General features: G+C 43.6%; 1 protein-coding gene across 1 annotated transcript in view; it reads right to left on the reverse strand.

The window, feature by feature from the left end:
• Positions 1-207: 207 nt before the first annotated feature.
• Positions 208-26,777, reverse strand: part of SYNE2 (spectrin repeat containing nuclear envelope protein 2) — a 181,335-nt gene continuing 154,765 nt past the window's right edge. The window contains exons 102-118 of the mRNA XM_027674160.1: positions 19,386-19,548; positions 15,779-15,966; positions 15,471-15,621; positions 14,803-14,985; positions 13,361-13,498; positions 12,277-12,471; positions 11,161-11,443; positions 10,736-10,804; positions 9,807-9,943; positions 8,762-8,915; positions 7,000-7,211; positions 4,319-4,519; positions 3,827-3,955; positions 3,147-3,335; positions 2,370-2,459; positions 2,105-2,151; positions 208-1,301 (exon numbers count right to left, since the gene is read on the reverse strand). Of these exons, the coding sequence (XP_027529961.1) occupies positions 1,076-1,301; positions 2,105-2,151; positions 2,370-2,459; positions 3,147-3,335; positions 3,827-3,955; positions 4,319-4,519; positions 7,000-7,211; positions 8,762-8,915; positions 9,807-9,943; positions 10,736-10,804; positions 11,161-11,443; positions 12,277-12,471; positions 13,361-13,498; positions 14,803-14,985; positions 15,471-15,621; positions 15,779-15,966; positions 19,386-19,548 (2,755 nt within the window). The 3' untranslated portion in view covers positions 208-1,075. The remainder of the gene's footprint in view (positions 1,302-2,104; positions 2,152-2,369; positions 2,460-3,146; positions 3,336-3,826; positions 3,956-4,318; positions 4,520-6,999; positions 7,212-8,761; positions 8,916-9,806; positions 9,944-10,735; positions 10,805-11,160; positions 11,444-12,276; positions 12,472-13,360; positions 13,499-14,802; positions 14,986-15,470; positions 15,622-15,778; positions 15,967-19,385; positions 19,549-26,777) is intronic.

Consider the following 26,777-nt stretch of genomic DNA (forward strand, 5'->3'; position numbering starts at 1 on the left):
ATAATTGCAAAGGAAAGGATTTGTGCCACCAAACACAGGCTCCACTTCTGGATTTGTAATTCCTTGCTCTGATAAGCAAGAGAGTGGTGGTGCTTCTTCCAACACTGCTCCACTAGCAAGCAAAGTTGACTCACACAGGAGTGGAAGGGTCAGCACTGTTGGAACATAAAGCTGCTTCCCCCCACTAGACACACCAAAAGTCCTGCAGACATTGGCAAAACTTTAATGACAGTACTCAAACTGTACAACTGAGGAGCAGTGGCAATGACTGACTGTACACAGTGTTTCTCCAGCCATTGCCCAAGTGTCAGTCTCATTTGAAAAACAAAGCTTATAAAAATGCACAATTCTCTCCCAAATACTGTACACTATTCAGCAGGTTAAAAACTGAAAAAAATTCTTTCATTAAAAAAGTCATTACACTATTTGTATACATCAGGGATAGTCTACATAATCATGTTCATCTAGAAAATATGTGCATTATAAACCATTTCCATGCAATGCAGCAATTTCTTATTTCAAAAGTGGTATAAAAAGACAACACAGCAGTCCTAACCACTAGAACACTTTATGTCAAACAAAACAAATGTGCATCATGTTATTGAATGTGTTAGGTGAACAAAATACAGTAACAAAGATTCAAAAATATGTAATTTTTTCTGTTTCCACAAAGTGACTACAGTACCAAAAGATACAGGTAACGTGAAGTGTGTGCAGTAATCATGTTAAGGAAAGTCCCTCTTCAACTGCTTGTCTGTCATGCTAACCCAAGACAGACTGCTATGTTTAAGATTACTGTGATGTCGTTTCTGCATCTAGTAACTCGGTATTCAAACACCTTGCAAGCTTAAGAGCACTGCCCCTAACAAAATAGCGTATCTATTGCATCGAAGTATAAAGTGTGTTGCTTACAGTTTAAAAATCTATAGAAAAAAAAAAAAGTCTGTTTTCCGTACAAAAATGCTGAAATTCCGTCAAGATATACATTTTGAGATGTGAAATTTGCTGCTTGATTGATGCTGGCAGCACGAAAAAAAGCACCTCCCAGAGTGTTTTGGTGTAAGTGAGGGCGATCTTAGGTCGGTGGAGGCCCGTTGGTGTATCGCAGCATGGGGTAGAAGGAGCGGGCGAAGTTGTTTGCCTGGGTGCAGCTGTAGTCCTCCTCAGAAGATGGAATCATGCAAGCCAGGAGCAAAAGTAGTAGAAAGAACAACTGGAGAGGTAAAGCTGCTCGTAACACCCGGTAAAAGAAGGAGGGGGACCGAGGGTTTGTTTGCGCGGGTTGTGGATGGCTTTCACTTCTGAAAGGGAGAAATAAGGAAAAACAGGCACTTTAGGTTTGAATTGAAAAAGTTGGTTTAGCCCTTTCCAGGGTTCACACGACCCTTCTGAGATGCAGGGCTGTGTATCTACAGGAGCACAAAACACATGAAACACCTTAACTGTAATTTGGAAGCGTGCAGGACTGCTCAGTGGGAAGCCAGCTGCTGTTTTGGGTTTACTGTCCTTACTACTGAAGAAGAAACATTTACTTGCAATAGCTTAAAGCAGTGCGTTTTTACCCTATTTTCAAATGCAAACTTAACTTTTCCCAGGAGGCAAACAAACCACTCCAAATACGTGGTGAACTATAAAGGAAAGAACCATTCACGCTGATGAGGCTCTTGTCTGCCTTGGCATTACTGAGATCTTTGAATAGGTCCTAAATGCACTGGGGGCTATGTTCTCCCTTTGTCCTTCATGGTCTGTTTGTACTAAGTAGCTCTGAATGGCAAGTTTCTTTTTCCAGGTATGCTGGTGGAATGAAAGGAGGATTAAAACCTCAAATATCCCCCATTTGGCACAAAATAATATTTTCTCAAAAGTGAAGACAAGCCAAGGCTGCACATCACTGCAGAGATCCCGGAGCAGGAGTGCTAAAGGAATCCATTCACCAAGGTGCAGCCCAGAGATGGGAGGCAGAGGAGACACTACAGGGAGGCAGAAATCACCTCCACCCGCGTGTCATCCTGTGAGGAACAGTTGCCCAGGTTTCTGCTGGCACTCAGCTAAACTCTGCCATATTCACTATCCTTCAAGAGACAGATGAGTATAAAAATAATACCTTGTGCTGCTGCTGTTTCTGCCATCAGCAGTTCTCCTTGCCACAATCTGTTGAGAGAAACAGCTTTTAGTATCCAGCTTTCAGAAACTACAAGGAATTTCTCTTTCTCAGAAAAGACAGCTGTAGACTTTAAAGCCTGGCTGTAAATTCTGTGATAAGGTACACGGATCTAAAAGGTAGAATGATTATATTTGAGGAACTTTTACATTAAATCTGTCAAAATATGCTATATGCCAATAGCAAAATATTAGAAAAATATACTTGCCTTCTTCACAGCAGGGCTGGATTTCTCTGCTTCTGGATTATAGTCTCCTGAGTCCAAGTCATCTGGAACTAGCAGGAATGTTTTTGTATCCTAAAACATAACAACACTTTCCTCTTTAAAATGCACATTCAAAACTCACAACAAATGAAGTGCTAAGAGCCACCTTTCACTGCCTCTGTAGGTGCACAGCCCACTGCCTCTTCCCAGATGCACAACCAGTGGTGAACTGATGGCTCCAGTTCTCTGGCATAAAGAAATGCTTTACTAAGCCCAGCCTGAAGGAATTACAAAGGAACACGTGTATACAGGTATTAACTTGAAAATATCTCTATCTGACAGCCCTCAGGGTAAGCAACCCATTGCTATGAACTACAATTCCTATGTGTTCATTACACACTTCCAGCCTGATACTTGGTCTGGATCACAGAAATTCAGGTTGGAAGGGACTTCAAGGAAGCCCAGCTAGTCCAATCTCTTGTTCAAAGCCAGGCCAGCTATGAGACCTGACCAAAAGCCTTACTGAAAGCTTTATCTCTGCTCTTCAAACCCCTCAAGGATGGAGGCAGCACAACCTGCCTGAGCAATCTCTTACAATACTGTACCAGCCCTGTAGTGCTGAAGTTTTTCCTACAGCCAGACTTAACTGTTCTTTTTTCAGCTTTTGAAGGTGAAAGAACTTAAATTTTAAGACAGCCTTTTACAAATACCTTTACTCTTAGTATGTTATTACTTTTCATTAAGGAAGGTGCAGGAACAAGTTTTAAAATTCTGACTCACCAGATTTCCTTGTATTGTTTTTAAGTCATGAGAGACTTGTTCAATAAGCTGTTTCAGTTTTGTTCCAATTACATGGACCTTCTCTTCCTCTTCAATGTAGTCGCCATCTGATTTAAGCAGCAGGTAAGCAGTGAGTTCTTGAAGGGAGTTTACATTAAGCTGTTGCTCCAGCAGCTCTTTCTCCAGTTGCTTAGAACAAACAAACAAAAACCAGTGCAACAGACTGTTACTCTCAACTTTAAGGATGCTGTTGCAAAAGGAGGAATTCTGAAGGCTTTAAAGAACAACTCAACCTGCCTGAGAATCCACACTACATAGGAATGGCTATTACAGCTACATAGGAAAAGAAGTTCTCTAGAAGAGACTGGTTGTACCTGCTTGAAAACATTTAAAAATAGTTCTAGCAGTGGGTAAGTCATATAGAGAAGACATTAAATTTTGGAAGTCTTACTCCAGCATAAAGACTGTTCAAAAGCAATTTAATTATGATGTGTAATGGAAAAATTGCCTCATATAAGCAATATCTTGGTCCATTTCAGAAACCATCCACATGCCTGACTACAGCAGGTTCAAGGACAGACTGCAGATATCTTGAGACATAAACATGTTGCTCTTATTTTGTGGTGAGAGCTACTGACTCACTGGAAGAGCTGAGGTGCTGCAGTTAAGACTACACTTACCATTAGCTCCTTTTGGCATTCCAGTGTCGTATTGAGATCAGCATTTGGATCTGTGACTTGTGCTTCATTCCTTCGGCTTTCAGCACTTGCTAACCACAGGATTAGTTTCTGGCTCTGGTCGTGGAAGTCCTACAGAAACAGAAGATTTGCACATAAGAGAAAAAACATCTTTGTAGGCTTTGCCTACAAACAAAATGCCCAGCCCAGATTAGAAAGTCACCATAAAATTCACAATTAGGGAGGGTACAGAATAGGTTTCTAATCTATTCCATCTATGTAACAAAAGGATATTTATTATCCAGTTGAAAGATATTTTTACCAAACCCTTTAAACCCAAGAGAGTCAACTTTATAAGAACACAAAGTGTCTTGGATTGTGAGTAACTGTTCCACTGATGTGCAGGAATTACCCACCCGCCCTCTCCCCTTATCTACCCCTCACAGTAGCATCCCAAAGAGAGTTTTCCCTTATAAGCTGGCACGTGGTATGCACCTGGCAACTCAGTAAGGCTTGTTGTAAACCTTTTCTCCAGCTGTCCAGCGCACGAGTTGCCTTCTCCCAGTGCAAGTTCACCTTCCGAAGCCTGTTCTGAAGCTCCTTGAACTCTGTGCTATCCGCTTTCTGGAATTCTTTGCTGCTCAGGTTAGCAGAAAGCAACACTGCTTTGTAGTTATCAAATGCTTTAAGCATGTCCTGGTAGAAAAAGAGGATTAGGAACTTTCATGAATGTTGAAAAACACATTGTTTATTTAAAATAAAACTGTGCACTCAAAAGAATCAGAGGTATTGGGGAAAGCTGTTTGAACCTGGTGGCTTTTCAATACTGCTAAGAAACATATTAAGGTAGGTGGCCTGCTTTATGTTTGGGGTTTTTTTAAAGCCAAAACCTTCACTTTGAAAAAATTAATCTGTCTGGGCTCGTGCTTCTTCCTAAATCACAGGCATTATGGCTTAATCCACATCTGTCCTTTATTACTCTGAGCTGCCTCTTTCTCTGACACTTGGACAAATATTCCCATAGGTCATCACAGGGTATTTCCTCTTAATTTATAAAGGTTTTGCCACCTCAGAATCCTAGAATAATGCTGAAAGGGACATCTGGAGGTCTGTACTCCATCCTCCTGCTCCAAGTAGGGCCAACTTCAAACTCTGAGCAGGCTGCTCAGGGTCTAATCTGGTCAAATTTTGAATATCTTGCAGGATGGAGATGGCCAGTCCCATCCGGGCTCCTGGTCCCACACTAGGCCAGCATGTTGTGAGAAATTCTTTTTCTTCTCTCTACTCAGAGTTTCTGTCAGCCCATTTCTCTGACTTGTGCAGGTCCTCCCAAAAGCAGTCCTGCCTGCTTCCCTCCTCTCCCTTAGAATTGCAGGGGGAAATAATATGGAATTTGTGAAGTCCTGGCCGTATCAGCTAATCACCTTTATGTTAAGGTAGAGCCTGTATTTCTGAAGGTTTTTTAAAAAAATCAATGCTGAACAATACCCCGCACCCTCAGGTTTACAATTTGAATCAAGGGTACTCAGTCTTTTTCAAGTTGCTCTTGCAGTAGAAAAATAAGAGCTGCAGGATGAATCCTGCAAAGCACCCAGCTCAGATTGCTTTCCTTAGCAGCATTTCTAACAAGAGTCTCAATCTAGATATTCTCAAGATCTGCATCCCACTTGCTGAAAACTGCTGGTCTAAATCACATTTTACCCAACAAAGAATCTTGCCTCCCTCCTCCAAGCAACAATTATTTTTTTTTTAATATCAGACAAAGCAAATGGTCTACCACAGACTTCTGAACACCAGTAAACCAGTCTGCAGGCAGATTGGCCTTATCCTTACCCAGGGCAATTGGGATGTCCTGACATCTCATGAAATTCACCTCTTAGAGTGTGCTTGCTCTTTTAGACACCCCTATAAAGCCAAGCTGTCTGAAAAGGGGATTTACAGCCAGCTGGACTCCTCTTAAGCAGATGCAGGAGAGAGAAGTGAAGCTCTGCTCCTTGAAGAGGTCAGACACCCAACCCCAGGCTAAAGACAAGCACGTCCCTCCACCCAAGAGGCACCACCAAACCTTTCCTAGCACTTGGTGCCTCAGCCAGAGTGGCTGATGGAATCAATCTTACTGGAGTGCAGTTATTCTCCCTGGCCTAAGGACTACTCCAGGACACATAGGCTTAAGCATACTCTCAGTATGCCTAAGAAACCCCTCCTCTATCCTGCAGAGTGTCTTGTGTGTGAGCATCATTCCAAGAGCGATGCCAAACTGACCAGTAATCTTAGGACTTGGGCGACTCCATAGGAGGCTACTGGCCAAAGGGTGAGCACACAAGGATTTTGCACTTCCACAGCTGTCAGGAACACTCAACTCTCTCAGAGTTCAGCCTCAGGCATTTTGTTATTCAGTCCCAGGGACCAGCACTTAAATATACCCTGGTGACCTGCTGGTTCAACTTGCAGACCTGATGCAGTCTTGGTTTATGGAAGCTGAGTCATAGGAGGCAACATAGTATGACCCCACATGCTGTCAAATGTTCATGTTATTGTTTCTCTAACTGTTCTATTACTTGGTTGAAGATCAGCAGAGACTGAATTTATTTTGTTTCTTGTTTATAACTGATATATTCCATCCAAGGAGAAATCTGCATTTGCCTAACAAAAAACTGCATATTTTAAAAGGATCAATCTTTCAACTATTGGGCAAAGGTGCTACTTAGAGCTAACATTTTTTGCAAACACCATATTGCTAAAACCCACAGCTTTAGAGCAGATCTTTCTCAGCCTCCCTATTGGAACTACACCTTTAATTCAATTAAAAAAAAAAATCAGCCTAGACTTTGCAGCCTGTTGACCTGGCTAATTTTCAATCTGTTTCTGGTTTGCATAGAGGGACATGGCACAAGGAAAAGATGGTGATATCACTCTGCAAGAAGACAAAGGGAGAAGGTTTTATTTCAGCCTGACTGCCTGCTGTATCCAGGCCTACTGTCTGCAAATCTCTGCAGATGAAGACAGAAGCACCTTGCCTAACAAGGTGCTTCTCAGCCGAGAGCAGTTTATTTCCCCTGTGCCACTTGCACATTCCTATCGGCATCCGTGCTGCCCAACAGATCCCAGGGGCACAAACACAGTGATAAAGAGCATCAGCATCTTGAAATCCCACTTCTCAGTACACCGTAACTTACTTTCAACTTCTTGACCCTTTGTTCCAATGCCTGCATGCTCGTTGGAATTTTCCCTTTTTGCAGCTCTTCCAGCTCTTCCTCAGTTTTATCAAGCCAAGCAGAGATGTCGCTGAGATCTGAGTCCAGCTGCTGCCACTGCTGCAATTTCTGTTTCATCCTAAGTTTATTTCTGAGGTCTTGAGCTTGGATGAGCTCCCACCTATCAATAACGCCTACAAATCATAGAATAAGATACATGTAAATCTTCAGTAATGTGCAGAGTGTGTAAAACTGATGCAAAAAGTAAATTGTTCTCAAATCTACCCAAGGCCAAATAATTGCTGTCATGTATTACTGTTATCCAGACACATTTTTTTCTTGAGATTCTGCAGCCTGTAAATTTCATGTTAGTGGTCAAGTTATCCACACAGCAATGCTACAAAGGATTTTAATCACATTAATGCACTTGGAAGAACAGAGCAAGTCTAAGGAGATGGAATTCAATGAGTGCAGCTGTGATTTGGTGGACACCAAAATCCATCACGGGACAAATGTGATCCAGCAGTTAGGACTTGGGTTTGTGTTTTATGTCTACATGGAGCTGCTGGAGTGAGTCATGAAGATGATCAAATGGCTGGAGCACCTCTCCTCTAAGGACAGGCTGAGAGAGCTGAAGCTGTTCAACCTGGAGAAAAGAAAGCTCTGGGGAGACCTTAGAGCCCCTTCCAGTGCCTGAAGGGGCCACAAGTGAGCTGGAGAGGGACTTTTGAGAAAGGCATGGAGTGATAGGACAAAGTGGCTCTAAACTGACAGAGGGCACGTTTAGAATAGATATTAGGAAGGAATTCTTTACTCTGAAGGTGGTGAGGCACTTGAAAAGAGAAGTTGTGGATGCCCCATCCCTGGAAGTGTCAAAGGCCAGGTTGGATGGGGCTCTGACCAACCTGGTCTAGTGGAAGGTGTCCCTGCCATGGCAGAGGGTGTGGATCTAGATGACCTTTAAGGTCTCTTCCAACCCAAACCATTCTATGATTCTATGTTTCATCAATTCAGTGGTAAAGGACATGGAGTTGCCACCTGTGCAATCACTAACAGTATTTCTGGAAGCACATCTAAGCCCTTCTCAGAGCTTTTCCTATTCATCCCATGTACGGGACACAACCCTGGGCCATCTGTGAGACCAGAGACATAAACAAAGTAAGCTGGTGCATCTAGCTGCAGCATTCTTACCACAATTCTCTTTTGTGATTCCAGTACAATGTGTTATTACATTCTCAAGCACCTGAAACCAGGAATGAGGTCCTAAAAGGTTAAGAACCAGCTTGTTGGTCTATTTGGACAAAAGGACCACAGGGAAGAACAGAATATATTTCCAGCTTTGACAAAACATTTCTACAAATGGGTGCTGTAGCATCTTGTTATATGGAGCACCGATAGCTCAACATAGCAATCTTATTTTAGACAGAGACACACTTCTTTGTTTTGAAATCTAATTAAAAGTCTCTGAAGTATTCAGTATCACACAAAAGTGAAATTGTTCCAATTCACTACAGCTAGCAAAGAGATAGAAGTATATTATGAGAGAGAAAAGTCTTAATTCTGGCAGAAAATGTAACAGCACACGTGGGTTGGACAGAACTGGGTGAGAAGGCAGCTCAGCAAAACTTGGCAAAATACATTCATTTAGATTATAGTAGTTTATTTCAATTTTGTTCCCAAGGAAAATGTGCCGCATTTGTGCCCCCAGAGGACAAACACCACAGCCCCAAAGCCATTCCCATACCTGGCTGCTTCTCTGCTGCTGCTATATTCATGAGCTCTTGGTCATCTTGGGGTTCTTCATCACTCATATTAGCAGATGGAGTTTTCTCTTTGCTGCTGCTGCTGCTTGCAGAGCTGAGCTGCTTCACCTGGAAGGAGATTTTGGTGGGTGAGCCCTGCAGGTTAACAAGTTGTCAAAGGTTAAACTTATTTTGTATTACTTTGGGGTGGCTGGGCTCCTGCTGAGCTCTTGCATGTCAGATTTAGCACTAGGCTTCTGTGTCTCTACTTAAACAGTTCATACTGGCTCTCTGTGCCTCTCCAGTAAACAAGAACACTCCATAGTGGTGCTAATTATTGCAAGACTGGACATGGTAAATTAATTGCTTTTGCACTGCATGTACCAGACAGTGTACATTTGCTGATGCTCTCTGTTGGATTCTGGGTCTTGGCAATATTGACTCTAAGGCTCCAAGACTGGATTAATGATGACAAAAGCAGCCAGATATCAGTACCACCCTGTCTGGAAGAGTGCTGACAATCCATCCAGATCCACCGAGCCTGGCAGCTGCTGGCAAAGCCATGGCTGGCAAACAGCCACCAAGGCGGAGGTACCCATGAACAATAAGCCATTTTGGCACATTTTTTAGTGCCTAGAAGCAGATTAAATGGTGTGTTGCATGCTAGAAAAGGACCCTTCAAGTCTGGATTCTTAGGAAAGAGATATACGTCAGTAAGTAGCAAGAGAGGGTATTCACACTCTCTCCTTTGTGGGGGTTAAACTTGTCCTGTGACAATTGAGGAAGGACGTTCCTCTAGACACTGACTCTGACCAAGAACCCAACATGATTGTTCTGAATTGCTTTAAAGAAGCTTTTCTAGCACGTGGATAAAGACTCTCACTGGTTACCTGAGCCACCAGAAATAATGTCTGAGTTTGCATGAAGTGAACATTCCCCCCACAGCTAATCTTTTCCTTGATGCTGGAGGAGGGAAGAGGATGGAGTCACACAGAACAACAAACAGACTGAGTAGAACAGGTTCAGTGCTCACAGTCTCGAACTCACATAGTCTGGCTTATAGGGAGTACTTGTCTCTGGACCAGACAATACATTTCCAACCATCTCTGCCTGGTTATATCTGTGTTTCCTGCAGACTGGGCTACCTGGAGAATGCCAAGGATGAGCTTCTGAAACAGACTTTCCTGAAACAAATAAAAATAAAACCATATACCATGAGTGCAAAAATCCCATTTTCACAAAGAAGCCGCTGCTTTGTTTAAAGTTAGAAAGCGCTTTGAATAAAATGGCATCAAGTTATGGCATAAAAATGACAGTTTTGCAGCTTTCCTTGCAAAGCATGCACATTTGCAAAACATCAACAGTGTTTCAAAGGTAATGAGATGAGAGCCATGCAGTTATGGGACATTCTGTTTTCTTCTGGAAAATGCTTGAATACAGGTATGAGTAGTCAAAAAACAAAAGAAAAAGGCTGCACCGTGGTTTTGGAAAGTTTGCATCCCAACAATACCATCACACATCTGCAATGCATGTCAGTAGGGACAAGTACAGACATCTCCTGAATTGGAGAACATTTGTTCTGGATTTAACAGACAGGACACACACGGTTGTGTCATGCACCACAAAAAGTACTTGCAGAGTTGGAGCTACTGCCTTATGCAACCAAAATTAGAAACAACCAAAAAAGTGATACTACCCAGAGCAAACCACCGAGAAAGTACCAAAAGACTTTGGATCATTACAACGAAATGCACATTAACCACCTTGGCATTTACCAGGCAAAATCTAAATGGTATGTTCTGGACTGCTTTGTAATGTACATGTGGATACTGCAGCGTAAGAACACCATGACAGGATGAGACATGGTGTCCACACAAGGCAGGAAGTCAGACATTACATATGAGAGAGGTTGAGGAATATAGCGTGCAGCACAGGGAGATTGCCATGTTCAGACACATGCATTAGCAGGTGCCTACCAGAAGATGCTTTCAAAGTTTTTGTGGTCATTTTAAGATATGCCTCAGGGTTTTCAGTGATTTCTACATCTGAAAAAAGAATAATGTCATTTTCCTCACTATTCAATATTTTCCAATTATTAAAAACAACGGAAACAATGAGGGACAGCAAAGACAAAGAACAAAATAAGTGGTTGGTACTATTTTCAAACATTCTGAAAAAGTAACGTTTCTAAAAACCTAACGTTCCTGAAGACAAAAACTTGGTTTAGACAATACCATTCTCTTCATCAAGAGATCTAAGAGATGAGACTGCTCACATCTATTAACGGTACTTGAAAACCAACCAACCATGTGGGAGCAAGACTTCAATCCCCCTCCCTTCCCACACAGGGACATCCTGCAATTGTCCATGTCAAACTAAATTGCTGGACATTGGTTCTCACCTGACAGAGCACTGTAGTATGTTGCTTCTTCATCATCTTCATGAGAGGAAGAACCTCCCACATCACCTGTGTGATCCCACTCGAGTGGGATGGAGTCAACACTGACAGGGGTTTCACAGCCTGATCTCTCGTGACCTTGAGTAGGGGGCACAAGGTGGCAAAGGGACTGTGCCGATGAGGGCCCCTCACTGATGGCCTTCTTATGCCAGGGATCGTTCTGGATTTCTCTGGAGTCTTCTTGATCTGTCTCATTTTCAGAGTTATCTTTTTCGTCATCCAATCCCTACAAATAAGTAACAATTATCGCATATTAGTAAAATTTACAAGAGATCTACACTGCTTAATGAGCTAATGATTGAGCCACACAGGACAGTTTTGCGGTCAGCTGCAGCAATCAAAGATCATGTGCCTAAAATTAAAAGGAGACATCATTTCTGCCTCCTCCTCTTTTCCCAAAACAATCATCAGCAGCAGCTACCTCCGCTCTTTCAAGACACTCAACCACCACCATAACATCTCCCTTCAGTTTGGAGGGAGGGGTACCCAGCTCCAAATGGACTTCAAAGGTCAGCAAGGAAACAAAGCTCAGGCAGGGGTGAACATCTACTTGTAGTTGTTCATGTTACTTCCTTCACCCACCTTTCGAACAGATATTCTTTCTTTTTGAGCCAAAGCAAACTGAGAATCATTTGAATGTTCCCAGGGAAAAGCAAAGAGCATGTTGTTCTCCCCATTCAGGGTTCTCACAACAAAGTGAACAGATGGAGCCTCACAAATATATAAAGAGATATTCTAAGCACATTACTGAAATTACAGAAAACTAAGAAACGCCAAAAAAGCTTTTGAAGCCCTCAAGCCGCTACTATATAAATATGAACCATGTGAATTCCTTCCATGCTATTATCCAGATTCTGCAGATGGATAACCTCCTACCAGGAGAGGTGTGAGGAGACAAGACTGGCAATGAAGATTTAACAAAGCTGGCACATCTACTGTGGAGCTCCTGAGCCCTTTCAGCTCAAACCATTCAGTGAAGCTGCAAGGGATAAGCAATGAGCGCTGCAATTCAAACACCAAAATCTTGTCCCAACAATCGAAACAAGTGTTGATTCTTACAGGATCCCTTGAGGTCAGTCTTTGGTGGAACCGGGCAACTCGCCCAAACACCTCCTGACAGTATCGATGAAGTTCTTCCAATTCATCTTCAATCAGAATAGCATCCAAAGGCTCGCTCTTCTGAATCAACTGCTCCCCAAAAACGATTAGCTGATCAATCTTATTGGTGTTCAGTGTTATTTCCTGCTGGAAACCCTGTTTGAACATACAGGAAAAATAATTACTTCTGCATCAGCCCTTTCTAGCCTAAGGTTTATCCCTCATTTCTGGCTCACTGCAGTGAAAGACAAGATTGACGTTGTTGTCTAATTTAATTTGGCAAACATCTTTTTACTCAAAAGGTCCAAAGGTTTGTTTTATTAGCAGAATTACAGTTCCAAATGAAGTGGCATTTTCCACCCATGTGTACGTGAATTTGACTGCAGTGTCCTGAGCCTCCAGAGGATCGTGACACGAGAGTTCAGTTAATCAGAGTTTATTTTTCTGTTGGGTACACACAATCTTTGTCTCAGTAGCAAAGAAGCCTGTTTGGCTGCTTGGGCCTCCAGCCTACACAACAATAAATCTACATCCCAAACCAATTAGCAGTGCAGGGAGAATGGAGAAATGAGCATATGAGCAGGTAACAAAGACCTAGTATATTCTTTAGAATCATTGCACATTCCTGCTGTGTTATTTCTGTTGAAAGTCCCAGCTACAAACAATGTGCTCAGAGGATGGCAATTCAAAAAAAATTCTCACCAGAAAAAAAACAAACACCTGAATGTAGGAATGTAGCTTTTACTGTTAACCGGCATCTGCTACTTTCCAGCCCAGGTACCACTGCCACTGACATGCAGTGTCAGGAGAAAATGGCAGGACAGAACTGAGCTTGAACACTGAATCTGAATTAAATACTGTACAGATTAATCTTGATTCAGACAATAGGTCTTAACAATTTACTGATGTCTTAAAACAAATACAGCCCTACAGAGATCTGGTGGCTATTGTGAAGTTCCAGGAAAGGAGATGATTCTGACAAGAGAGGGCAGCTCAACAGGATCAGCCATGCTACATTAAACAACTGTTCTATAAGGATACGTACATTTAACTGTCGCATTTTGTCATCGAAGTTACTTTTGGAGAAGTGCTCCACGTTTGTCAGCTGGAGGTCCATCTCTGTGAGCCAAACAAGGATGCTTTCCCTCGTCCCCTCAAACTCATCTCTCCGATTGGTGAAGTGCTGGATGGGAAGAAAAGAGCCAGTGTTATAAGACTGAAGCTACTAAAAAAGGTGGTCACAGGACCCTTCTGAAAACAGTGGTTTTTTCAAAACTCTTGTTTACCTTAAAGGCCTTCAGGGCACAAATGGCAGCACACCATGTATAAAACCTGTTCCCTTCCTGTAGTGATGCTAGAACGGTGCCCTATGTCAGTACACTATTTGTATGAAAGAGGGAATAAAACTTCAGCAGTATAAGATGCTTCTATGAAATTATAGTCTTGATTTCACACTGTAGGCCTTCTCCCACATCATTAGACCAGTGTAACAGTTATTTGGACTCAGGCTTGACATTTAATTTGTTCTAAATTTAAAATAGACATAGATAAAGGAAGCAAATCCCATCTCTAATTAAAGTTGTTAAAACTATGAGATTAAAATCAGGTTTTACTGATTTTACAATGGAGAAGCTGGATCATGGATGACCATGCCAGTATAATTAATGTACCATTTGGTGTGGTAACCAGGAGGAACCCTCTCTGCTGCCATCCTCCACAGGAGCTGCCAAGAGACATGGAGCTTGTCTGTTCTCCTGCATGGATTTACTGTTCAGGAAGGGGATCATGTAACATCCCAAACACAACAACTCATAACTGCGCAGATGAAACGCCATCATTGCTCCCACACCCTCATCCACTGACTTTTGGGACCTAATAGCAGTGCTGCAAACAACTGATAGGGAAACCTATATTTAAAAATCAGGCAGTGGCAAGTTTCCCCCAGGGCACAGCACAGAATATCTGCCCAGAGATCAGTTTAATGGACAAGCAAGATACTTCTCTGAAGTGTCACAAATACACTCTTCAGAAATACAACATTCCTCGTCAGGTAGGCAGTACAGCAGGAGCTGTGCCTCTCCATCACATCTCCATGTTTAAAGCCTTGTAGGTGAATCACAACTTGGCATGAAGTAGAGCTGAGCTGCAAATTCCAAACCACATCTGCATTGGGGCCCTTTTGTCTCTTATCTATGGAAAGAAGCCACCGCATGAACACATGACAAGGATAAGAGGATAAGTGTGATAGGAGCAGTGAGACTGGCAACTGATCATCCAAATTTGCATCCTTATACTCTTATTCAGCTACCAAGAGAGCCCATCTACCAAGGACAGGTTTATGCCATGTCCTTGGTGACCTTTCCAGAGCTGCTCTCCTACACTGGTAGCTCAAGACACAAACCAACACAAGACAGTTGCTCCATGTTTTGCTCTTGAGAAATTCCTACAGCAAGTGCTCCTCACTCTCTCACCTCACTGTGCAATTACCTTGAGTCTCCTCAGAATGGAAGCAACTCGTTTCTGGAGATTATCCCAGCGCTGGTTTCCTTCGTGCACCATCTGCTTCAGCTTGCTGGCGGAGTCGGTGCGGTTCTCGCGGGCCAGGCGCCGGTACTGCTTATTGATCAGCTCCAGCTGCGTGAGGCGCTCATGGATCTGCCGTTGGAATGCCTGCAAGGCAAACAGTGAACTCATTCCCTTGCTGGCAAGAGAAAGGATGCAGATGATACTATCCATCAAGAGGGATGATGCCTTCCCCTTAAAAATAGACCTTCCAACTGCAAATTTATGTCCAGAGGAGGACCCGTACTTTAAATCATCTGCTCAGGCTGAGCTCATTAGGAAAAGAAAGAAAAAAAATAAGTATCAACCCACCAAGGTCTCTTGCCTATAAAAAGCAAATCTTTAACTTATAAGCAGGATCTTGTCAGTTCAGAGCATTGGATTCTTCACGTTAAAAAAAAAAAATCTGGAGACAAATACATCAGCCAGACATCCAGCAGCCACACACTGGGCACATTGTTTATGTTCTCTATATCACCAATGTCAAACCAGTGTTCTCCAGTGACCTAGGCATTCAGCACAGACAATAAGTACTCAACAGCCTGATCATTCAGCCAGCTGCTGACCATAAAAAGGGAAGTTAGAAAATTCACCTCAAATTTCTTCAGCTCTTCCTTTGCATGCGTGTACAAAACCTCTGAAGAATTAGGCCTTGCTGCTATCATTTCAGACGATTTTAGCCAATCTTCAAAGCGAGAATAGTCGTCCAAAAACCTCTGCCACAGACGCCAGGTTTCTTCGATTCTGAGAGAGCAAAAATGGAAAGGTTTTATCACAAGCCAACTATTAATTCTGAATTATTTTTTTCCTTTTCAAAATTCAGCTTGTGGCAAAAGCTACAGCGTCTCTTCAAAATGCTGCCAACAGGCTTCTTCAGGAGGGGTAAGGAAAAGAGACTTACTTCATTCGCCTTTCCATAGACATGGCACAGATGTTTCTCCACCGTCTGTCCAAACTCCTGGTAGTCTGTTGGATGGAGTCACACTCTGTCTCATTAGCACAAGCATCTGAGTCGTGCAGCAGGACTTCACAAATATTGAACACGGACTCCACACCTGCCGTGTGCTGCTCTATGTCTCGCTGCAGATCCTGCCATGGGCAAAAGAACAGCTTGAGTGGAAGGAAACATGGGTGGCTACGTTTCAGACATACCCTCTTGAAATGCCGTAGAGGATGGGGAAAGAGCAATTTGTGTGTCAGGAAGAGCTTATTTAGTGTCAGAAAACAGACTTGCAGGATGAGCTGTGCAGATGACAGGCCGACAGGACAAAACTGCCACGCAAAAAGGGATTGTCCAGCTTTGGTTTCTCAGGCTAAACTCAGTCTTCTTATTAACAGTCTGGACAATTTCAACATGCATTCAAAATCCAAACCTTACATATGCCATAAATAAATTCTTGTTGACAGCACAAGGTGACTGTCTCATATCAGCTTACTGCACTGTAAGACTTGTCAGAGAACTCCTGGTACAGTATGTGTATTTTAGTGACTGTATGATCACAGACTGTTAGCATGAAACACAGAAACACAGCACACAAGTACCTGGTGTTACACTACTTTTCCTATTCCCTCTTGTAGAGCTCCTATTTTGACAGACTGTTAAAGGGTCTGGCAAAGACCTTTTGTCTAATCTACACTACAGGTTTCTTCTCCAGAGCCATGGAAGTCTGTCCTCTCATTCTGCACCCATCAGTACTACTAAAGTCAATGTAACTGAACGACAGGGGGAGGAAAAAATTCCTCATCTAAACATTTCTTATTGAAAAGGCAGTTCTGTATAATGCTACCAACTATAAATATTAATAAAATGACAATGTCCACTACATTTCCATTTTCTGAATCCATTTCTGGCCTTTCTAATGAAGGATACAGAGACTTTTGCTTGAATAACACTAGAATAACAAACACAAACGAATATTTTTCTGACAACAGTGAACTGGAACTATCACTAAATGGTATTACTGATTTCAGTGAACATATGAAGCAGAATCAGTTTTGCTCTAGACCTAAAAAAACCAAAAAACCCCAGAATAAAACAAACAAAACCAGACACAGCTTATAGTAAATACAGAAGGAGTTGGAGGAAGATATTCCCAGAAGTCAACAAGCTGCAAGGAGTTGAGTATCACCCAGTGGCAATCAACAGTGGTTACATGGGTAATATGGTTTGTGGAATTCGCAGTAATGAACAGCTTTAAGGAATGTGGAAGCAAAAATCTTTACATGGATGAGAGACTGCCAGAAGGAGCTAAACAGACTTTTTTACAGGTTATTAAGGATTCACAGATGTTTTCTGAGCAAGATGCATCAGGGTCTTTTTGACACAAGCTCTACAGTTGGGAGCAGGTTCTACCCCACTACTGGTACCTGGAGAGTCTCTTCTGAATTCATTAAATTCCACTGGATTTACAGATGCATTAATGAAAACGAGAATTTTGACCACAGATCAGAAATTAATTCTAACTTGCACTATGATTATGTTGCTCATTACTTTAGGTTATGTCTGGGTTCATGGAATAACCCTAGGCAGAATCCTTGCTGTTTTCCAAGTGCCCCGATTGTATTAAGTGAGACAAACACAACCTAAGTAAGGGGGCCAGGAACATACAGTGAGCCCTAAGAGGTACTTTTCCTTCAACTCTGCACAGCATTGCCCAGAGATCTTAAACAGACAGTTAGATCTCTGCATTAGTGAAACACCTTTGCAATCTTAAAATTATTATTACTCATGTTGTAATCTTTATCCTTTAATCGAACAAACATGCCATACAACATCTCTGTGGATGCACAACACTTTTAAATGTCATTATTCAAGACTGAACAGGTAACGCTTTTCCAGTCATGGATGTCAAATAGAAGAAGCCTGTAGGGCATATTTCTCACCATCACTCTGCTCCTGCTGAAATAATTGTTCAGATAAAACCAGGAAAGATCTTTTTACTTGTCGCATTCAGATAAATGTTTCTCTAATGCAGAGCAAAAGAGGCTTTTTTTTTTCCTGTGGTCTTTTTTAGTCAGCACAATCTTCTCATACTCAGCCTGTTAAAAAGTTACAGTAGAAGGAGCCTGGAGGTGCCCAGGGGTCTGTGTTTGAAACAGAATCCAAACAACAAAGCAATAAGTAGCTCTGAGCAGCAAATGATGGCTCTTACAGCCAGCTGAAACTTGAATGCTCATAATAAAAATAAATTAGTTTGGACACAACTCCTTTGTGCCCAATGCTCTGCTCTGCCTGGCAATTTATCACTGCTTTTGAGAATGTAAAAGGTTTGGATGGGTAGAAAACATTTCCTTGTTGTTTACATGATCATGCACAATGCAGATGAAACCACCAGAGGCACAGGGCCAAGGCTTCTGGTGTTTGGCCAGCTCCTGCAGTGGAGTTAGTGGGAGCCACTTCCACTCCTGTCACAGAGGAGCTGAGCCTTCCTGTGATGTGTGGGACATGAGTGCAAGGAGAGCCCTATGAAGCAGGAGAGAACACAGCCCTCAGGTCTGGGTCGCTCAGGGATTGCTCCTCAGACACGAAAGCCGAAGCCAGAGAGAAAAGATGGGAAGGATGAGAAGGATACCAATAGGTGTTCTTAAAGGCAGATGCTATAAAGCTTCCAAGCTTGACAGATTTATTTGTCATCCTTAGCCCTTTTAGGGCAAATATTCTTGTTCAACACAAAGGTCAGATGACAGTCGAGCACTTTGAACCTGGGCAGACTTACAGCACAGCCCTGAGCAAAGGTTGACTCCACGAGCAAGTCTCTGCTTTGGAGAAGTTCCTTTTTGTTCCTTGGCTGTTGGTGAGAGAAATTTAGTCCAAGACTATCCAGCTTATCTCTTAAGACCCCCTGGTGAGCCACTGCCTTGGATAAATGCCCACCTGCACTTATCCAACACCCAGCGATGTAAGGTTGGTTCACACTTATTGCCTGAGCAGGATTCACACACCATCTCACCCAACCCTGAGGGATCTTCAGGGCCTGCCGACTGGATCAGGCCTCAGCCAAAGGTGTGTTTGCACAAGTCCACCCTCCAAAAGCTCAAGCATCCTTCTGTGCCAAGCTTGCTCTGCTGTCTGCAAGGAGGGGACGAGAACTGAGCTAGTGAGGCAGTGCATCAAATCACAGCACTTGAATCAGTCACAGCCACTTTGCAGGAGAGCAGCATTCACGCCTTGTCAGTCTAAGTCATCCTCATGTATTCTGCCCACTGTCTGTGCCCTGCCTAGCCCTTAGGAAGTCTGCTGTGCTCAACTGAGCAAATTTAAAATGCTTTTGTTTGTATTTTGAATGTTTTCCTTGGTGAAGGGGGGAAGGTGAAGTGAGGGTAGTTCAACACAATACTGAAATTACTGCAAGCAAATAAAAATTTTCCACGTAACGCATCTTGGCAGGAACACACGACGAAAAGCAAAGAGTTAGAAGGGCTAGCTACAGAAAAGAAACAGATGATTTCAAACCAGGACTAATCAGCAGCATTTTAGCTCATTTACTCTGGCTGCTGGTATTTCCCACCTGCTGTTCTGCCAGTCTCTTCTGGATTTCTTGGTCATCACAGATGTCATAAACAACAGGCTTGGAAAGCTCAGACTCAATCCGGGCCAACCACGTGCGAAGGTTACTCATGTTTTTGTCCAAAAGTTGTATAAAAGCAAATGTTTCCTTCAGTTTCTTCACCCTAAGCAAATCAGGAAGAATATTTTGTTACAAAGGTCGGCAATCAGTGGAAAGGACGTTTGCAAAAGGTGATGACAGGCATGGCTTTATGAAGCACTTACTGTCGCACCAAGCTGCTGCTTGGAAATCAGAGCCATGTTTTAGTCAAAACCTACCTAAATTGGCTCAGCAGGTCCCTGTTCTACAGCTGCAAGATGGTCTTGTGTGAATGCTTTAATGAAACTACATGAGCAGGGTGAATTTTCATCTGCTAGTGGACGTTTGTCTAAGTGGGAATTTGTACCATAACACGTCACAGGTAAACTAAAATGGGTATCTATGGTCTGATTTTCCTGTTGTGAATTATGTTCAGTGTCTTCTTCAGCAATCAACAGGCCCAAACTAATCAGCAAAAGGTACCACTCTGTCAACAGAGGCAGGATCTACCCCAACCATCAGTCCAACACCCTGAGCAAATCACAGAATCATAGACTGGTTTGGGTTGGAAGCGACCTGAAAGATCACCTTGTTCCAACCCCCCTGCCATGGGCAGGGACAGCTTCCACCAGACCATGTTGCTCAGAGCCCCATCCAACCTGGCCTTGAACACTTCCAGGGATTAGGCATCCACAACTTCTCCAGACAACCTGCACCAGTGCCTCAGTACCCTCTGGATGATGGCAGGAGAGGAGAAGGCCTGAACAACGACCACTATAGAGCTTGTAGTACCACAACATTAAAAGCTCTCCTAAATACCACATTGGGACATGCAGAGATGTGCCAGACTCTCCTGATGGGTGAAGAATTTAAAATACAATCCTGAAGGAGGAGAATATGCAATGGGTAGAGAGACTTGTGAAGTGGACAAGCAATGAACCATTGAGATTATTTGCTTTTCTTACACTGTTTATAGCACAGCTCTCAAACTGCAGACAAACTTTTCTTTATTTCCAGCCTTGACAGCATATTACCATGTCAACCCTCCTTATCAGCCCCTCAAATTATGCAAGTAACACACTTTTATATTTTGGAAAATTTGTCCCCATGTGCTGGAGGAATATCTGCTAAACTACCTCACTGCTCTCTAATCTTTCCTTGAAATTCTCATTTATTGGAATTCCCCAAAAAAATTACTAAAAAGGCAACACCAGGGTGACACTTAATTCTTCTGACTTCAGACTTATTTCAGAGCTTGCCATCTAGACCTTGGTAGTTAATGGAGAAAAAAAAAAAGATAATAATTTCTATCAGACCTGTCTTAAACATCCAGATCACCAGAAGAGATGAACTGTACCAAAAAGCACGTTTCTCCCCATGAACTCCAGTGCTCTACCCTGCCGTACATCAACACTGCAGATGCTAAAGTTAGGTGGAATCATTCCCCCGATGTCCCAGGGAAAACCCACTTCCTAGCCAGCACTGCTTCCCTGTGCTGTTCTCCTGGCTGCTTGCCCTCTGATCTCTAGTTATGTCCCTTTGCTTTGGGAGGGATTTTTGGACCTTCCATGTGATTTTTAAAATGCAAACTTACAAATTAAGCCTTTAGCTACTGCCTGCTCTAGCAACTACTCAGATGAGCCTCTTTATTTAAGTCAAGTGCAGTGCAAAAAGTTAAAGTATGTATTGTAAAAAGGCTGAGACATTTCCCATTCATTGGTCACTGTGGTTGGGAACTGCCACCAGCTAAACAAAACCAGCAGTGGGACTGCAAGCACAGCTTGTACAAGGGGATCACTGCATGTCCCAAAATGCAGGGGAGTGCTGAGAAATCTGAGATGAACCCTGATGTACTTGGCAACACCAGTGTTGTGCAAGCTGAGTCTGGGGCAGGGCACAGGTTCCCATGTAGTGCAGGAAGGGACAGATTACCCAAGACAGGAGTGCCCTGACAGGGTACCTGCATGGTGGCTTCATGCAAAGGACCTGCCCCTCCCTTTCGAGGAAAATGGGAAGTTTCCTGGCCTGCTGTCCTGCTGCTGCCAAACTATCCTAGCAAGTTTTGGAGGAGAGGGGTTCAAACTGCCTGTAATCGAGCAGCTTTTGCAGCTGCCTGTTGATACAATGACAGGAGATATGCAGGACAGCTAATCCATAAAGAATATGCCACTCTGTAAGCAACAACTGATCTTATTAGCAACCTTAAGGTAATCAAAGAGGATACATACGTCAGCTAGACACTTGATTTAAGGTAAAGCACTTGTGGAGGAGATGCGGGAACGATCCTGCTGGATTTGTTCAGTCCTGTTGGTTACAGTGAAGGTACAGAGTACGGCTGGCAAATCTGGGGTCTCATACTGATTAGCAGTGTGGAAAGCACCTTCCCTTACCTCTTGTCCCACAAGGACCAGGCAGTACTTTTAGCTGTTTTACAAGGAGGGTGAGAAGAGCACAATCCTCCACTAGGACTCCTGGAAGGGATTTAGCAACTCTGCACTCTCCAAAAAGTAAATTAGTATTGTCTGACTGAAGTAACCCTGCAAGTCAGCCTGAAGGACTTGGCCCAAGTCCATGGTCCACCTTGTTCCTGCCTTGCACCCACAAAGCCACTGATACTGATATAAAGTGCAAAGCAGCTGACTCTGCCCCTTTGCACTGCCTGTGTTTTCCACTGCTGCAGCTGATAGAGAGGAAGCCAGCAGATGACAAAAGCACTGAGCTGCTCTCACTTTCCTTAACAAGCTCTTTTCAGAACTCTGCTCCCAAGTTCAACCCTGTGTGCAGACAGCATCTGGCTCCCAAGCAAACAGCTGCTACATAAATCTTCCTGCTCCTGGTTCTGCTTCTATTAAGCGGCACTCAATAAACATGTCATTGCAGAATTTTCTTGTGCTATCATGGGCTGGCAGTAATTTACCCAGGAGAACTAATTCTTCCTTCACCCTACTCCCACCAGTCAATTTGGATCTGATGGTTATGATGCTCAGCAGGGCCTCTGACTCCTCAGGGAGTGTGGCCCACCAAAGACAAGTGACTCAGGAACGCTTCTCCCTGGAGAGATGGGGCAATATAAACTCTATGCTGAGCACCAAAGGGAAGAGCCACAAGAAAAGTCAGGCCCGAGAAAGAGTCTGAGCCAAACATCTACACTGTTGCATTGTTAACTGTGCATGATTTCAGGCCACTTGGGAGGAAAACAAGGCTTAATTGTCGCACTGTCCCTGACTATCCTGTGGGAATTTATTCTCTGCAAAATCTATGATGTTTCCCCCCAGTGCTTTGGAAATGTCCCTCTGGCGATTTGCAAGAGATGCACACACTGGGAGCACCTGATGTCACAGCTGACCTGCTGAGACCGCAGTTTGCTATGCTGCTCAGGATCATCTCCGCTTCCCTGTACCCCCTTCTCTGCCTGTATCCTGCTGCCCATTCCTAAGCTTCATTACAGAAAAATTCACAGGTCACAAAACATCTTTTTTCAGTCTGCATCTTAGGAAAATAGGCAGGTAAACACAGCCAAGGAAGTCCAAAACAAAACCAAGGGATAGGAGGTCGTAAATAGATGTCTCTATGACTGAAAGCACACTCAATAAATTTAAAAAGCAACAGTTTTAGAATCTAAAGGTGGTGTTTTGCACCACCATTCCGATACTATTTTGGCTTAGAAACCACTTAAATTTCAAGTTGTGGGTATCACCATAAATATATGTGCCTTTACCTTCTAGTGTTACTAGAAGCAACAGTCTCAAACAGCATCACTGTGGTATTAGGAGCTTACACTTAATTTTTACCAATTGCCATTAGATACACCACTGTAATTAAGTAATTTAATCTGTTACATATTCTGGATAGAATATGGCATTTGTCACTCATTTGACCACCCTTAATGCTCTATGACATTAATCTCAAACTTGAGCTAAGCAGACAAAGAGGAACAAAAACCTAACAGAAGTTCACACTAGTGCAGTGGGTAAATGGGAGGGCAGCCTTGTCCAGATGTTCACACTGGCTGATCTGCTCTTGTCAGCACACACAGAGCCCAAGGTAAAGGGCAAGGGTTCTACACTGAAGCAATGAGCAAAATGATGAAAAACCTGAGCATCCTCCTTGAGCACCCTCAGATTCCACCAAAGTCACAGGGAACTGCCATTTCTCTGCCTACAGCTCAGAGTAAAATAGACTAATTACATCCATAAAAGTCTTACATTTGCAACCACCATTCTCAGATGCATATCTGCACATTGCAAGTATTCTTGCAAAATCACCTGCATTCTGCCTAACAGAAAACTCATGAACTGTTTTGAGATGCATCCTGAAGGGACCATTTTTAGGGAAATACAGTCCTGCTGGGATCTGGGTGGAGGTGCACAGTGCAAGCCTCCAAGTTTAGGGACAAAAGCTTCCCCCCAGGTCCAGGGGACCAATCACCCAACAGAGTGAATTAACAGCAATGAAAAGTTCAAGTGCAGCAGAGGAAACCAGTTTCTCCCAGTTAGCCATAGGGTGGAAGGTGCCACCACTGTTGATTGAATTTTTCCTCTACCAAATTTGATTCTCAGGATATTTGGTCAAACAGGAAAAACTTACTGTTTACTGAAAAAAGGCCTACTTATCCATTGTTCACTTCCTGCCACCATTCAACATGCCTTCAGAAGCAAAAGAATTAGTAGTAATTTAAAAAATCCAATAAATATCACCACTAGTCTAAAAAAAAAACCCCAACAAACTCAGACTTGTCTTGTCCTTTACAACAGGCCTAGCTAAAATAACACCCTGATTCATAAAAGCACTTAGACACATGCATAAGATGCCTGGGATAAGCCAAACAAAGCCAGTTTCTAAATGTCTTAATCTTCACACCAAAATAGAATTGGCAGAAAAAAGAACAATACTGGAAGATTATAACTAAAAGCTGGCTGCAAAAGTGAACAGAAGGACTAACTGACCTGACCAGAAATTGGATTTGGGTCTTAAAACCCTCACTGAAGTTGCCCGCATTGGGTTACAAAAGAAACCCATTAAGCTGTCTCAGGCTGAATCATTGTACAGCCACAGAAATAAACATAATATTTGTAGTAACTACTTAAGAAGTATATATCAGTAGAAGGAGCTTCCAGGTTGATTGAAATGTATTCACACAAGCAAAAAGAACTACAAAATGCCTGCCAACTGCATTGCCTTAGATGTCAAAACGCTGCAAGGAAAGGTAGGGGCAACCTCAAATAAGGTAAACAGTAACATTCAAATTCTAGTGTCTGAAGGAATGAACAACATTGTGACATATATTCCAAGCCTTCCTTCACGAGCACAAATGTCATCAGAAAAAGAGACTCGGTACGTTTCTTTCGGAGGAGGAGCTGAAACTGCCCTGCCAGCTGACAGGATTGTTTACCAGCCGGTAAAACAAATGAGATGCACAACCCAGGAAACCTTTGTTCAGTGAGTTGCAGGGGGAGCCTAACCGTGTGAGGGACAAAAGACCCGATGTGGAGAGGTGACGCCGACGGCAAATTTTAGGCCTTATTGTAAAATGCAGGGACATTTCTCGGTCCTGGTACAATGCCAGAAGCCCCGCGTCCGTGGGCTGTGTGCGCACAGGGAGCGAGCAGCGGGTGAAGCCGGAGGAGGCTTTTCTCGCGTCACCCGCCGGCGAGTCCAAAGGTTGTTGTCACAGATCTCCACCGCCTTGGATGCCAACCCCCAAACACGGCTGATTTCAAGCGAGAGGCCCCTGAGCGCTATTCCTGCTGCTAACACGCCGCATCTCCCACTTATCCACTTGTCCGGGGAGAACTGCAGGGAGCCGCTGGCGCACCGCGTCGCCTCCCCCCGCCGCCGCCGCCGCCGCCCAGGGCCGGCGGGTCCCGCTGCTCCCACGGAACCCACCACACCCGCACCGCTCACCAACACCGCACTTACTGTTCGCACGAAAAAACCATTCCTCAGCTTGCAAATCCCAAGCTGCAAGGGGGACCGTCTGTGCGACCAGGCAGGCATGGAAGAGGAAACCCCTCCTCCACAGATGCCCTATTTATCCGCCGCTTTAGCATCCCGCGTGGCGGGGGGAGACTCGCCCTCCTCCTCCTCCTCCCCGACCCCGAGCTGGGGAGACACCGTAGCTCTCCCCCTTCATTTTAACCCCGACGTTTTGCGTTGGTATTTTTTTACCTGGCGAACGGCCGCATCCCTCCTCAGAACAAAACCACGAGAGCTTTATTCTGACACAAGAGAATTAGCACATGAGGAAGCGCACGCCGGGGCGGCTGCCTGCGGCTGGCGACAAAAAGGTTGCAAGCTGAAGCCTTCGGCACCGAGAAAGGTGGATGCAGTGCTCATTTCTTGTGCAAAAGACGGACTGTAGCCTCAGCCCCGGCTGATTTACAGCAGAGTCAATTTGAAGCAAACCCAAAAAACCGAGAGCACGTACATCCACGCACAGGCACCACGCACAAAGATGTATCCTTACTTCCCCTGCATTCTGCTCTCTCGCCTTTACCATTATATCCCAGGTATTTAAGCACGAATTAAATCTCCCACACACTAACCTGTCCTCTCTTTAACCTTCCAGACCAGGCTGAAGGCCTCCAGTGCAAATAGCCTGTTATGCTAGAGGACAAAATAAGCCCTAATCTTCATTTATGATATCATTAGTTTGTGGAAAAACACGCTGCCATGTTTTCTCTGTGTTATGACTGCCAGAGATCACGGGGTGGGAAAAAAAGGCGGAAGAGAACCTTGGATTACAAGTCACTCCCCATCCAGCCAATATCAGGAAAAAAATAAAGAAGTTAGGATAATCCCACAAGAAATGCAAAGAATGGTTTTGAAATCAAAGGTTTTTCAGTATTCAGATAATCTCCTGCAGACCTGTATTGGCTTGCTGATCGCTCATATGGTAGGACACACAGTGCCTGGGAAGACACGGCACAGTGGGAGAGGGCTTTAGACATTTGCACAGGTAAATCATGCTCAGTCACCTCCACGGTTTAACATCATGGTCCAGGGTGGTTCAAAACCATAATTGAAAGGGTAGGTCTGAGAAAATGGGGAAATAATTCCCCCAGCTTTACAGGCAGACACTGGGAATGGCGACAGCCTGCAGGAAACGAGGACTCCCGTTGCACTGCCAGCTCCCCCTGCTCCCGGCACACATTGCATAACCAAAATAAGCCCAACCATCACGGCTGATACAATAATGAATTCTGTCACAGCCTCTGCACCAAAGCGAAGCGTAATCCTCAAAGGACAGAGGGAACACAGAAAGAGAGCAGGCACTTTGTGAGTGAGATTTCAATTATCCAGTTTTTTTTTTAC

This window comes from Neopelma chrysocephalum, unplaced genomic scaffold, assembly GCF_003984885.1.
Source record: "Neopelma chrysocephalum unplaced genomic scaffold, ASM398488v2 Primary Assembly neopelma1_24, whole genome shotgun sequence".
Taxonomy (NCBI): domain Eukaryota; kingdom Metazoa; phylum Chordata; class Aves; order Passeriformes; family Pipridae; genus Neopelma; species Neopelma chrysocephalum.